At 34.2% G+C, this 14,515-nt stretch overlaps 1 protein-coding gene across 1 annotated transcript in view; it reads left to right on the top strand.

Moving 5' to 3' along the window:
- The window catches only part of jmjd1ca (jumonji domain containing 1Ca), a 139,940-nt gene that overhangs the window by 75,376 nt on the left and 50,049 nt on the right, over window positions 1-14,515 (top strand). The window contains exon 3 of the mRNA XM_087291008.1: window positions 7,550-7,663. Within this exon, the coding sequence (XP_087147134.1) occupies window positions 7,550-7,663 (114 nt within the window). The remainder of the gene's footprint in view (window positions 1-7,549; window positions 7,664-14,515) is intronic.

The raw sequence follows: 14,515 nt of genomic DNA, 5'->3' as shown, positions 1-14,515 counted from the left end.
TATTCTGATTCACTAATCAAGTAAGTAAGAAAGAGTTTTGTACAACATTCATTTTCATTTTTCACTTTCATTTCCTTTAGTGAATTAAGCACTCTGGTGTTATAGGGAACAATGCAGAAACACATTTTTTCACCAACAAGGATCAGACTATATAATCATATTGTAATTGTAATTGTATTGCTGTAGATATGGACTAGTGTCTTGTTGCTTAAAACTAATGTTTAGATGTAATTTTAGTATGAATGTAATTTTATTAGGCAAGGCAAGTTTATTTATATTCACATTTCACACACAATGGTAATTCAAAGTGTTTTACATAAACAAGAATAAAAGAAACAAGAGAAAACATATTAAAAACAGATTAAAATGTGTTAAAACAGGTTATAAGGGACTGAAAAAAAGAGAGACAGACATAATAGTGCGATCTGTCGGACGCAGCACAGTGCTCATTCATTAAAGGCTCAGCTAAACAGATGCGTCTTGATTTGTGCCTAATGTTGGAGCCTAATTTTGGAGCACATCTGATCATTTCTGGAAGCTGATTCTAGCAGCGGGGGGCATAGTAGCTGAAGGCAGATGCATCCTGTTTTGACAAAACTCTTAGTATTTCTAATTTATTTGATCCTAAAGATCTGAGTGATCTGTTATGTTTGTATGCAGTGAGCATATCTGTAATGTATTAAGGTCCTAGGCCATTTAGTGATTTATAGACAAGTAATAATGCTTCAAAATCCATTCTGAATGTAAACAGGAGCCAGTGCAAAGACCTGAGGACAGGTGTGATGTGCTCTGATTGTCTGGTTCTGGTCAGAATTCTGGCAGCAGTGTTCTGGATGAGCTGCAACTGTCTGACTGTCTTTTTGTAAAGGCCAGTGAGGAGCCCATTACAGTAATCAACTCTGCTGGTCATAAAAGCATGAACAAGTTTCTCTAAGTCCCCACTGAAAACAAAGCATCTACTTCTTGCAATGTTTTTGAGATGATAGTATGCTGATTTAGTTACTTCTTTGACATGACTACTGAAATTTAGATCTGACTCCAGAACCACACCAAGATTCTTGACCTTATTTTTTGTTGTTTGACCCTTAGAACCAAGGTACGCGTTATTATTGTTTATTATTATTATTATTATTATTATTATTATTATTATTATTATTACCACTATTATTTTTACTAATATTAATATTACTATTATTACTATTATTATTAATATTAATATTATTATAATGGCACTCCATAATCCAAGCTGGAAATATGATTCTTTTAAGTAACCAGTCTGACGCGACGAACTCATCCAAGTTGTTATATTCTTTTCTTGTGTTTATTTGTTCTTCAAAGCAGGAACAATCCTTTTCTTTATATAACGATACAATATGGAACGACACTCAAAAACTGTATCACTCCGTCTCTTCCTCTCTTTACAACAAGGATATGACGTGATCAGTCATCAATAAGCAGAGGCATAATTAAAGCATGCAGTAATATTTTAAACATTATTTTGATTGTAGACAGTATAAATGTAATAAACAAATAACAATAACTATACATAATATTTTACAATTTGCATAATAGATATGGCTCTAACAATTATTAATATTACTATTAATCCTATTATTATTAATAATATTACTATAATTATTACTACTATTATTATAAATATTACTACTATTATTCCTATTATTATTATTGTTTATTATTATTATTATTATTATTATTATTATTATTATTATTATTATTACTACTACTACTATTTTTATTATTATTAATATTTTCATTATTGCTATTATTATTATAACTATTATTATTATTACTACGACTACTACTATTATTATTATTATTATTACTACTACTACCACTATTATAATTATTACTAATATTATTATTATTAATATTATTATTTTTTATCATTACTATTATTACTACTACTATTATTATTACTAATACTATTATAATTATTACTACTATTATTATTACTGTTATTACTATTTTTATTATTGTTGTTATGATTACAATTATTTTATTACTACTAATATTATTATTATTAATATTACTGTTATTATTTTTACTATAACTATTATTAGTATTGCTCTTATATATAATTTATTTATTTTAGACTAAGATGTGCTCTGCTGTGATATGATTTTCCCTTTGAAGTTAATAGCCTAAACGAATAAATAAACAAACAAACAAACAAACAAACAAACAAACAAACAAACAAACAAACAAACAAACAGAAGAACAGCTTTAATTTGTGCTAATATTTGTAATATTGTAGTATAAACGTTGTCATTTCTTTTAAAAACAAGACTTACTAACGCCAAACTTAAAAAAAAATAAAAATAAATAATAGTTTAATTTAAAAACTGATATTTCCATAAATGACACAAATACGAAACTTTAAGGAAACAACAATCACAAAATAGTCAAATATAAACCTTGTCACTTGCTGTATTTAGGATTATGTTGTGTGTCTCTGCAGGTATAATATTCAGCATGTTATTTTAGCTGTTAGTTTGTGTGTGTGTGTGTGTGTGTGTGTGTGTATGCATTAAATATGTTTACTGTGCACATAATTCCATCAATGTGCTGTTTCTGCAAAAGAATATTTGTCCTGGCTGTTTGTCCTTTCTCTCTGTCTGCCTCAGTGATGGAAGAGAGTCTCAAACCACAGTGCGGTAGACGTGTGTAAGTGTGTGCGGTGAGTGTGTGAGTGCTCTGCTCACACAGTAGAGCGTCTAAAAATAGCTCACATGCGCTCTGTTTGTCCCCTTACCCTCCAGCTCTTGGTTTATGAGTCACACACACACACACACACACACACACACACACACACACACACACACACACACACACACACACACACACACACACATGTTTGTTTTTGTGAAAAGTGGGGACATTACATAGGTTTCCATTCATTTTATGCAGCCCAAACCGTATATTGTATTGCCCTCACCCCACCCCACCCCTAAACCCTACCATCACAGGAGACTGTGTGCAGCTTTACTCCCTGATTAAACTCATCCTGTAGGATTTATAAGCATTTTGAGAAATGAGGACGTCACCAGTGTCCTCATATTTCACCTCCTTTTTGTAATACCTGTGTCATACCCATGTCATTATACAGATTTGTGTCCTGATATGTCACAAAAACACGTACACACACACACACACAGTAGGTTTGGATAGACAGATGATTGACTACTCACAAGTCATCACATGCATCACGTCTATGCAAAAGCACACATGTAATTGGTTTTTTATCATGTCAGGGACTTTCCGTTTCACTTCTGTTTTATACTGAGATAATGATATTTTGTATCCCTTGGACATTTCTGTTGCTCAACCTCTTTTGCATTTTCATTAGAATGTTATTTATTATGTTTATTAAGTCGTTTTCCGCAGAGCCTGAATATTTGGCCTTCACAACACATGAAAAACAGAGACGCACACACATCACACATGCACATCCCATAATGCTGCGGCCACATTTAGATTAGGTTTCACTTCAGGATACCTTAGAGACATGAAAACTGTTGTGTTGCATAATACACATCGTTTTACATGAGCACACACACACACACACACACACACACACACACACACACACACGAGTGCACAAACTCAGGCAGCCAGACATGGAAACTTTGAGTGTGCTGGCCTAGTATTTATATAAATAGAAACCATGCATAGAGAATATGACATGATCAATGGCAGTTTATCTGAATTCTCTCAAGTAATTTGCTTGCACAGTAAAAACACATCTAAAAGTGTGTCGTTTTGCTAACTGTATAGTATGTATGATATGTAATTAACCAACTGACATAGTAAAACAGCATTAATACTGTATGCCATTTAAATGTTTTAAAATGTTCGTCATGCTCAGTAACACTGCACTGAAGTCATTAGAATACTTTGTTGTTTTATTTTTAATGTGATTTCTTTTACAGCAAAGCAAACACATTAAACCAATACTGTATTTTGTTTAAAGTGCCCAAGAAATCAAAAATTTGATTTTGTTAGCTCGTATTTGTGCGGTGAACAAATCATCCTTGCATGTCATTCATTCATTAAATTTCTTTTCAGTTTAGTCCCTTTATTAATCTGGGGTCACCACAGCGGAATGAACCGCCAACTTTTCCAGCATATGTTTTACACAGCGGAAGCCCTTCCAACTGACCCAGCCGAGGCTTGAATCAGCGACAGACCTACCTACTGCGCCACCGCATCGCCCTCCTTGCACGTCATTTAAAAGAAAAAAGTTTGCTCTTATAATCTAAAAACTAAAACAGAAATGGTGAGGAGGATGTTTCTGTTAGGTTAATATAACTCTCCTAAAACCCTTTTCCTGCTCTTTCTGAATTAAATTTCTACTTTACTACATTCAATCAGCCTGCAGAAGAAAAAACAAGCCACACCCACTGTTTTCTCATCTAATAATTCACATCTCTAGGTGCTGTGTCACAATAAAAAAAAAAATAAAAAAAAAACAAGTCACAGCGTCCGGTTATCATAAATAAGCAGGCTGATTTTTACGTCATTTTTGTTTACATTCAATCAGACTTCAGCCAATAATATGGTCGTATTTAACTGAAATGATTAACAGTATCCAGGGGCCTCATGTATCAACGCTGCGTACGCACAAAAACTTTGCGTACGCCAGGTTTCACGCTCAGAATCGCTCACGTTTGGATTTACTAACAATGAACTGAACGTGGGAATGTGCGCAGCTTCACGGCAGCTTTCTGGCAGGCGTACGCACATTTTTTGTGCGTGTCTGTTTTATTTCCATTGGCGACTCCTAGAGGCAGTTGTGTTAAATTGCTCTCTACAAAGTGTCTGAGCCTTGCAATGGCAGCTGTATGAGACGGGTTCAGCAGGTATATAAGGTTTCCATACCATACATTTGACCAGCTAAACATTAAAGCACAATTTGCAGCGGTCGCCTGTTTTCCCAATGTAATCTAAGCAATCTACTGCACGCACATTGCTATAAAGACACTATCTGAAGATGAATTTGCAATCGTGAATCAGAAACACTTCCATTCAATAAATGTGCAAATAAAATATGATGCTTATTGATATGAACTTATTGATGATTCCTACTTGTCTTTCTCGTGATAAATAGTTGGCAAAATCTGATATGTAGCGGGGGAAAAAACAAAAATGAGTTTATCAGAGGCTGGATTCGAGCCGAGTTCATGCTCTAACGTATCAATTCATGATCACATTCGTCTTACGAGTAGCGCCACTGAGACTGTTAAGTGTACTGCAACAGTTTACAGATATAAACCACACTATTTCTTTTGTTGATGCACTCTGTGCGATGTTCAGACCCAACTGTGTTGACCGCATCAGCTAAACTCTCCCACTCTATTTTTTTTCTTTTGTTGTTAATTCCGGAGAACAAACTTGCAAATAACACCGCTTTTCTCCGGTCTACCTCCGAAAGCAGCAACTCCAATTCACATTCTGTTCAAAGTTTCTCTTTTTGCTTGCTTTTGCCATTGCTTTTTCATTGGGTTTTGCCATTAGCATAGTCATTAGCATATTCATACGGGGGAGGAGGCAGGGAGGGGTTTTGTGCTCGTGCATGTTGCGCTCAGTTTCACGTTCATTCGGATGTACAAAAGAATATGCGTGAGATTCGGCGTACGCAGTGTTTCATACATCTGAACTTTTTTCTGCGTACGCACATTTACAGCTTTGTGCGTACGCAATGTTTTAGTAAGATTTCCACGCAAGTCTTCGTACATGAGGCCCCATTTCTCCAAAAACAATTACATTAGTTACCATTTATTGGTTAATTACATTAGTAATTTATTTCAATGCCTGATAATTATACATTACCTACAGTACTTACTTTTTGAACTGGAAGAACCCCCAGCCACCCTCGCATCTACAGTGGCTGAAAGATGTTTTGCATTTTGTGAAACTACAGTAGAGAAGATTAGTTACTTCCTTCAGAGACATAACAAAACGCTTGTTAAAACTTGGAAGCTCTTTTTTTCTTACTGTGCATTCACACCGAAAGCAGCGAGAGCGTCAAAGTAGCCGGAAGCTATTAATTTTCAATGGGAGCCAGCAGCGATAGCAGTGTGGTGCATCTTCGCCGGTGTGGACGTCGAGGAGAGTTGAAATCAAGTCAACTTTATAGTAATAAGCTATGACATGGCTCACCAGCAAGCAATGTCCACCGCTTGATAGGAGTCCAGAGAACACAGTGCTGTGAACTTTTTTTTGACCACAGTTGTTCCCAAGGGTTTGATTAATGTGGTTGCCAGATTTTCAATTATACACAATGTTTTCTTACTGGGACATACATTAAAAAAGTTACTGGCGAGTTACTGATGTGCATTAATGTTATATATTGTTTTCTTTAAAAAGCGGGAATCTCACGCAACAAAACAAAACACTATTGCTGCTTCAGGATATTTCAGACATATAAACTCTTACTGAATAAGTGGAGCAAAGCCACATCATGCGCAACGACTTGATCTTCCATTGTTACATAAATTTGATAAAAACATTTTCACACTAAAAAGCATGTTTTTATGCGGGAATGTAAGTGATTTGCTGATATGCTGCAACAACCCCTCTAATACGAGTTTGATGTTGCAAATTTTGACGCTCGCTGGCAGAGCAAGGAAGGCAGACAGCGTTGTATCCAGAGAGGCCAGCACAGTTATGGTAAAACTCCAGACAGCTGAAACTAGACTAATCACCTTTGCTAGCTCTTGACAATTATAATACATCAGTTTGTAATCGTTCATTACTCGAATTACATTCAGATTGCATAAATGTTGCATAAATGTAGACATCTGCCCCACATTTAGTTGTGTGTATTTGGGTTTTATTTTATTTTTTATTATTTATATTTGTATTTATTATATTTAGTATTAATATTTCTACAAGGGTTGTTTGATATGTTGGTAAAATGTAAAAATGTTAAGTAAATAACAAATAAAAAGTAGCTCATTTCAATGCTCACAATCCAAAAATGTAGCATTTCAAAGTAAAACTCCATCAAATGCATACAGAATGTCAACTACAAAGTGTTTTATCACTGATTTCTCACTGTGTCTTTAGTAAATCTGGTCCTTTTATGTTAAAAAATGATCTTCGAATACCACAGAATTTGTAAAATGTCATGTGATGTAGTTCCCTGAAAAACGAATGACATTTCTGACTAAATAATGATGTAAAGAATACTCCATCGCTTGAAAAATATATTGTTTATGCAAAAATAATGCTCCAAAAATGGGCGGCATGGTGGTGCAGTGGGTAACGCTGTTGCCTTACAGCAAGAGGGTCGCTGGTCAGAGTCTTTGTTGGGTCTTGGAAGGGCATCCGCTGTGTAAAAAAATATGCTGGATAAGTTGGTGGTTCATTACGCTGTGGTGACCCCAGATAAATAAAGGGACCAAGCCTAAAAGAAAATGAATGAATACTCCAATTGGTGAAGTAGATGAAGACTGTTGTGGTTGTCACGAATAGTCTTTGTCTTGTATCGAGATGGACTGATTGGTTGTGATATTTTGTTTGACAGAAATTCCGGCCTCTGATTGGTCAGTCATGCGTGGGAGGCCTGTCTGTGGTGGAGTTCATGTGTGACAGACAGCTGGAGTTTTACACAGAAAAGGAGGAGCTCCAGCCGTTTAAGGTGCGTGTACAGAAAGTTATTATTATTTACATTTGTGTGTGTGTGTGTGTGTGTGTGTGTGTGTGTGTGTGTGTGTGTGTGTGTGTGTGTGTGTGTGTGTGTGTGTGTGTGTGTGTGTGTGTGTGTGTGTGTTTTGTTATTGTTGCATTTTTGAAACTTTGTATACTTGGCATTCATTGTATCAAAATTACACTTCATTATTCAAATGAAAAATATTTTGCTAGATTTTTTTGTAAAACTCCATAGAAAAATCATCTCTTGGGCTTTTGGAATTCTGGGATATGTTAGCAACTAACTATGTAATATGTAAATATATATATATATAAGAGTTTAGATGCAAAAACCTCTAAATGCTGTCTGAACTTTTCCTCTAAAATGAGCATTTTTATCAGGCTCCTGTGTGTATGTTCAGTAATGTCATTTTTATTGCAAAGAATAAGTATTTTCCTGATCTTTAAAGTGAAATATCTCAACATAAACAAAGGAGGCTGAGAAAAATAGTTTTTTTTTTTGCATCTGAACTCTTTATATGTTAAAATAAGATTACAAATCATCACTACAATTTATAAAAAAGACTTACTAAACTTACTAAAATGTATGATTGCATTGGCAAAGTTTAGGTTTTAAAATATAATCCATTTATTTATAAATGTATAAATATAAGGGATTATATAAATATAATCTCTTTTCTCATCTCTCTTATTTTGAAATAAAATCATATAGTGGATTATATTTAGCACCACTAGCACCATATTTAATAAACTTCCATGCTCGGTGTCTCTCTCTCTTGCTCGAGGTGTTAGATTTTTGCTGAAGATGTGATTTGTGTCGTTGCTTTCTCAGACCTCCTTATAAACGTGTGAAATATGATGACATTTCCCAGTCATTACTGGTTTAATTAGTCTATGTGTTTGTAGTGTCTGAGCGCTTGTGAGAGAGCCTTTAGGAGTGTATGCCCCAGACAGTCTGTTTAATTGCAAATTACCATTACATCCGATGGCAATGAGAGAAAAAACGTGATAAAACTTATTGAATAATGAGGTTTATATTCGCAAAACGGCTGGAATTCAATGGAAATGTAGCTTTCCAGGGGAAACACTGTGCGAAAACAGCGTCACGATGTAAATGCAGGATTATAGATTTTTGAAATGCAATATTTCTATATAAGTTATAAGAAGAGTAGAGGTGTTTACTGTATATAGACAATTGTCAGTATTTTTACAGGGTTTATTGTGGATGTTCTGTCTAGTAGAGCACAGGGATATTTATACTTGAAATAGCTTGAAAAAAAACATTTGATTAGAAATGTTTCACACTGCTCACAATTTACCTGGGGTTAAAAGCAAATCTTTTGCAGTCATTCATCGATGTTTAAATCTGTATGGTCCTAAAAGGGTTAACATTTGTGTGTGTGTGTGTGTGTGTGTGTGTGTGTGTGTGTGTTTATATATATATATATATATATATATATATATATATATATATATATATATATATATATATATACTCACCGGCCACTTTATTAGGTACACCTTGCTAGCCTGCAGAAATGCCTTAATCCTTTGTGGCATAGAATCAACAAAGTATTATAAATATTCCTCAGAGATTTTAGTTATTATCGACACGGCAGCATCACGGAATTTCTGCAGATTTGTCGGCTGCACATGCATTATACTAATCTCTCATTCCACCACATCCCAACAGTGCTCTATTGGATTGAAACACGGTGACTATGGAGGCAATTTGAGTACAGTGAACTCAATTTAATCTTGTGGGTATGATGTTCACTGCAATAGTTTATTCAGCAAATGTGTTTCCATCTCCAATTATTCACATCAACTCTTTTCACACAAGTCCCAATAGCACCCCTAGTGAACATAAGTATTTTTGTATATATATATATATTGTATGTATATATATGTATATATATATATATATATATATATATATATATATATATATATATATATATATATATATATATATATATATATTTAGCATATTGCTTTATTGTATATACATGTTTAGAGTAAACAAATAAACATATTCCAATGTATGGATGATAAAGTACAATAAAAGGCTCTGCTATACAATAAAGTCTCATTAGTAAACATTATTTTAAATCATTAAAATGAACAGTGAGAAATAGCCATATTATAGATACATGTTAAAATTAATTACACACACACACACACACACACACACACACACACACACACACACACACACACACACACACACACACACACACACACACACATATATATATATATATATATATATATATATATATATATATATATATATATATATATATATATATATATATAGATCAGAATTTCATTACTTATTGACTCCAATGATTGCAACTATTGATTTTAATGTGTTATTAGGAATTAACTAATAAATTAACATTACCTAAAATGATTAAGTGTTTTTGTAGTCATTATTACATTGGCTTTAGTTAAATTGATGAACTCTTGCTGTACATAGTTAATGAATTAAAGACTTATAAATAGTCACAGAATTTTTTGTCGTAGGCCACATTAACACATGAAAATGTGAATGTTTTAAAAATAAATAACCTATAAGTCCACAGGAATGTCTACTATTATGAACACTACTGTCAGTACAACAAGATGAATATTGCTAAAATACACTCTAGAAGATTAAATAATAATAAATATTATTATTAATAATGACAAAAATGAACAATTATATCTAATATGATGTTATATTATTGTAAAATAACCACTTTAAAGTGCTCACAATATCAATATTGTTCATGTTCATTATTACAATATTTTAAAATATTGAATATCAGCATATGTCTATTGTCAATGTTTTAATGATAATTTGTCTTTTCATGATATACAGGTAAAACAAAATCATTTATTTTACTTTAAAAGCTATAAAAATGCAGTGTTTAATGACCGTCTAAAACGCTGTAAAATATTGTTTTCGTCTCATTTTTGTATTGGTACAGCTCGTTTAGAAATTTAACCGAGGAGGTAGTAAAAGATTATCAGGTATTTTATACAGTTTAATACCCCAAAAGTGAGCCGTGCTGAGCTGTACCATGCAGTGGAAAAAGCATCATAAACTACAACTGTGAAACATTTTATTTGTACCCAAGGTTAAAAGCAGTGTTTACAATTATGATAACCCAGTGTTGGGCACAGTGTCAAAAACCCTTATGTGTGTTAAGATGTGTTATAGTGGACAAATTATCCAAACATTTAAAAAAAATAAATAAATAAAAAGAGAGAGAGAGAGAGAGGATGCATCTCTTGCATTACATTTATTTATTAAACAATGACTCAAAAGTTCTTTTTCTTGTCTCACTGGTCAATTTTAAGCATCCCAGCTGAATAAATATATTCATTTTAAATACAGAGTGATTTAAAAAGACTACCACAACTTTAAAAATCTGTATTTAATCAAAAAAACATAATGGAATATTGGGTAAGTTTTTTTTTCAGTAGAAAACTAGTTTAAAGATGTTTAATATGACCCCCTCCAGACACTCGAGTGACATCGACCCGAAAGTTGTGATATTATTTTTGAATTACCATATATAAATGTTTTTAATTGGCAGTGGATGCGTTTAAAGTATTTGAACAATTTTAAGTTTACAAAATGTTCTTTAGAATAGTTAAAAAAATATTCTGCACGCTAACGAAAAGTAATTGATTTAAGGATATGATATAATGGTGTGTTCACACCAGATGCAGATGAATTGTCAAGTGTAAGGGATTTAGTCAATGTTAGGTCAATGTAAAGACAAAAATAAACATCCTGCGGCGCTATTCGTGTAAATGAGGTGGTGCGAATAATGAAACTTGCACAAATGAAGGGGCTCGAATTAAGCGTTTGTGTTTTTGACATAAATATCACTCAAATTGGTAAATCTGAACTTTAGTGGACACTCACGCAGCATTAACCAATCAGGAGCTTGCTCTTGTTTGGCCCTGATTATGACGTTAGCACCAGCACAGTTTCTGGAGGATTTGATGAACTCACAGAGCTGGGTGCACCTCTGAAAGTATCTAATGAACAAATATACACTGTTTTTCAGCCTTCCTAAATTACATAAAGCACAGCTACTCTCACAATAAAATCCATGTTAACCGTTTAGCAACAAAAGTAGAGTCACCGATAGAGGTGTAAACCTACACTGATCTCACAGTTATGTTCGGTTACAATTATCATGCCATCGATTCGGTTCAATTCTATATCTCGGTGCATCACGGTGCATTGATGATGCTTTCCATACACAATTATAATATATATATATATATATATATATATATATATATATATATATATATATATATATATATATATATATATATATATATACACACAATATATACAATCTTAAAAATGTATAAATATAGCCTATTTATATTTAGAAATTATTTTTAATACCATTTTGTCCTTTAAAACAAGCAGTCAGATATATGAACTGTACCTTTTAAAACTCAAGTACATGCACAGAACAACATGATGATTTGTAGCAAATAAACAAATGTAAATATCCTACTCGCCTCTGGTCACGCACTCAACAGAAAGAGCTGCGACTGGCTCTAATGCTCTGGCGCTGTTCACCGATGAGTGACACTAGCTACATTTCCATCCACCTTTTTTTATGCGCATCTTATATAAAATGCACATAAATTTTAAAAATGTGCATAAAAAACATATCCGCATAACAGAGTAGGATAAACGTTTTATTCCATAAGAAAAGATGCACTTAAACTACATTGGAATCATTTTTACTGAACAAATTCCAGTATGCGCATAAACAAAAGGTCATGTGATTTTGTTATAAGAGATCATGTGATAATAAAAATGCGTGTAAATGGATAAACCAGCAGGCTGAGCACATTGTGAAACATCTGAAATGTTTTTTTGGTCATTCTAAAACACAGTAACCATTTCAGTATTAGTGTTATTATATTATTAATAATTACCTCCAGAATCAAGAGCGTCTGCACTCCGCGTCTCACACCACCACACGTTCACAGTGTATCAGGATTGCCTTCTGAGGCACAAGTAATTTATTAAATGAAGAAAAGATTCACGCAGCTTCTCTTATCACAGCAAATTCAGTTTTTACTGTTGATATTTGGCGCCAGTTAATCAGGAAGTGACAATTTTGTTCGCTTTGACTCGTTAGATGGTAACGCTGCTTTATTTACACATCTTTTATGTGATAATCCAGTTTTGCGCATAAAGTTAGTTAGTATTTTTGGATGGAAACATAGCTACTCAAAAACGGCGAAAACTCGCTCTGCAGAAACGTGCTAGTGTCTGAATCCACAATTATCGCTGTAACAACCTGGAGGAGAGGAAAAGTTACCCCACGCCAACAGGTCAAAGGGGCTATAGTGTGTGTGAGAAAGAGAAATAGGGGCTTAAATAGTAAAATAGGGGCTTCTGTTGTAAATTCGCACACACGCAGTGAATTGTGCATAGTTTCAGCGTTTTTAAGTAGTTGGAGCATACTCGCGCTCGCCTCCCTTGCCATAGTGAGCTATCGTGATATAGCGCATATGAGATGAATAACGTCTGTACACAATAATCGGTTATGATCTATTACTGACTCGATACTGTGTTGTCCACGTCTGCATTGCGGTGCACTATAGAAACAATTAGTTTTGACACTCCTAGCCACTGGTCAGACAGAAGCCCCGCCCATCCCGTGAATCCACATCTATTGTGAGGTGAATTTGACACACGAATGAAGCAAACTTGACATGGGAATGAAGTGAGTAAACTTAAAATGTTCACGCGTCTATTTGCATGCGAATAGTGCAACTTGTTTGCGCTTGTCGCGTCTAGTGTGAACACACCAAAGAGCATCTTCAAGGAACAAGAAAACTTCATATAGTGTAAATCAATCTTTCAGGGCCTTTATTTGTAAGTTTATTGATTACAAACTTTTTATGGTGCTGTGTACATTAAATTAAATATTTTCAATAGAAATATTGAGCCCTTGGTGGCACGGTAGCTCAGTGGTTAGCACTGTCACTGCACAGCAAGAAGATCGCTGGTTCAAGTCTAAGCTGGACCAATTGGCGTTTCTTTGTGGAGTTTGCATGTTCTCCCCATGTTTGTGTGGGTTTCCTCCAGGTGCTCCGGCTTCCCCACACAGTCCAAAGACATGCGCTGAAGGTGAATTGAATAAACCAAATTGTCCGCAGTGTACGGGAGTGTGTGCGTGTGTGTGTGTGTGTGTGTGTGTGTGTGTGTGTGTGTGTGTGTGTGTGTGCGCGTGCGTGCGTGCGATAGAGAATGCGAGTGTGTATGGGTGTTTCCCAGTACTGGGTTGCAGCTGGAAGGGCATCCTCTGCGCAAAACATATGCTGGTTAAGTTGAGGGTTTATTCCTCTGTGGTGACACCTGATATGTAAGGGACAAAGCCGAGGGAAAATGAATGAATGAATGAATGAATGAATGAATGAATGAGCCCTTCATTATAAATGAGAATGACATGAGAAGAGTAACAATTACTATATAAACCCTGAGTTGCACTTTTTCACATTATCCTGCATGCCATGAATAAATAATTGCAATGTTTAAAAATATAGAAGCTTTTTAAGCAAGTATAATAATAATAATTAAAATAAAAGATGCATTTAAAATATTGCAACACTGGTTTAGTGTTCTGAGTGAGGAATTATCAATGAGAAAGCTGCTATTGAAAGAATACAGAGTATTTTCCCACATAATTATATTGAGAAACTATATCAGCTTCAGAGTTTGTGGAAATGAAAAGACCAGCTTGTCATTTTTCCCTGCAACCTTGATGGTTTGAATGGGGAGTTTGAATAATAATGATCTATT

Source organism: Danio rerio, chromosome 17 (genome assembly GCF_052040795.2).
Source record: "Danio rerio strain M-AB ecotype USA chromosome 17, GRCz13ab, whole genome shotgun sequence".
Lineage (NCBI taxonomy): Eukaryota > Metazoa > Chordata > Actinopteri > Cypriniformes > Danionidae > Danio > Danio rerio.
Note: the sequence above shows the minus strand (reverse complement) of the source record. Positions and strands in the feature narration are given on the sequence as shown.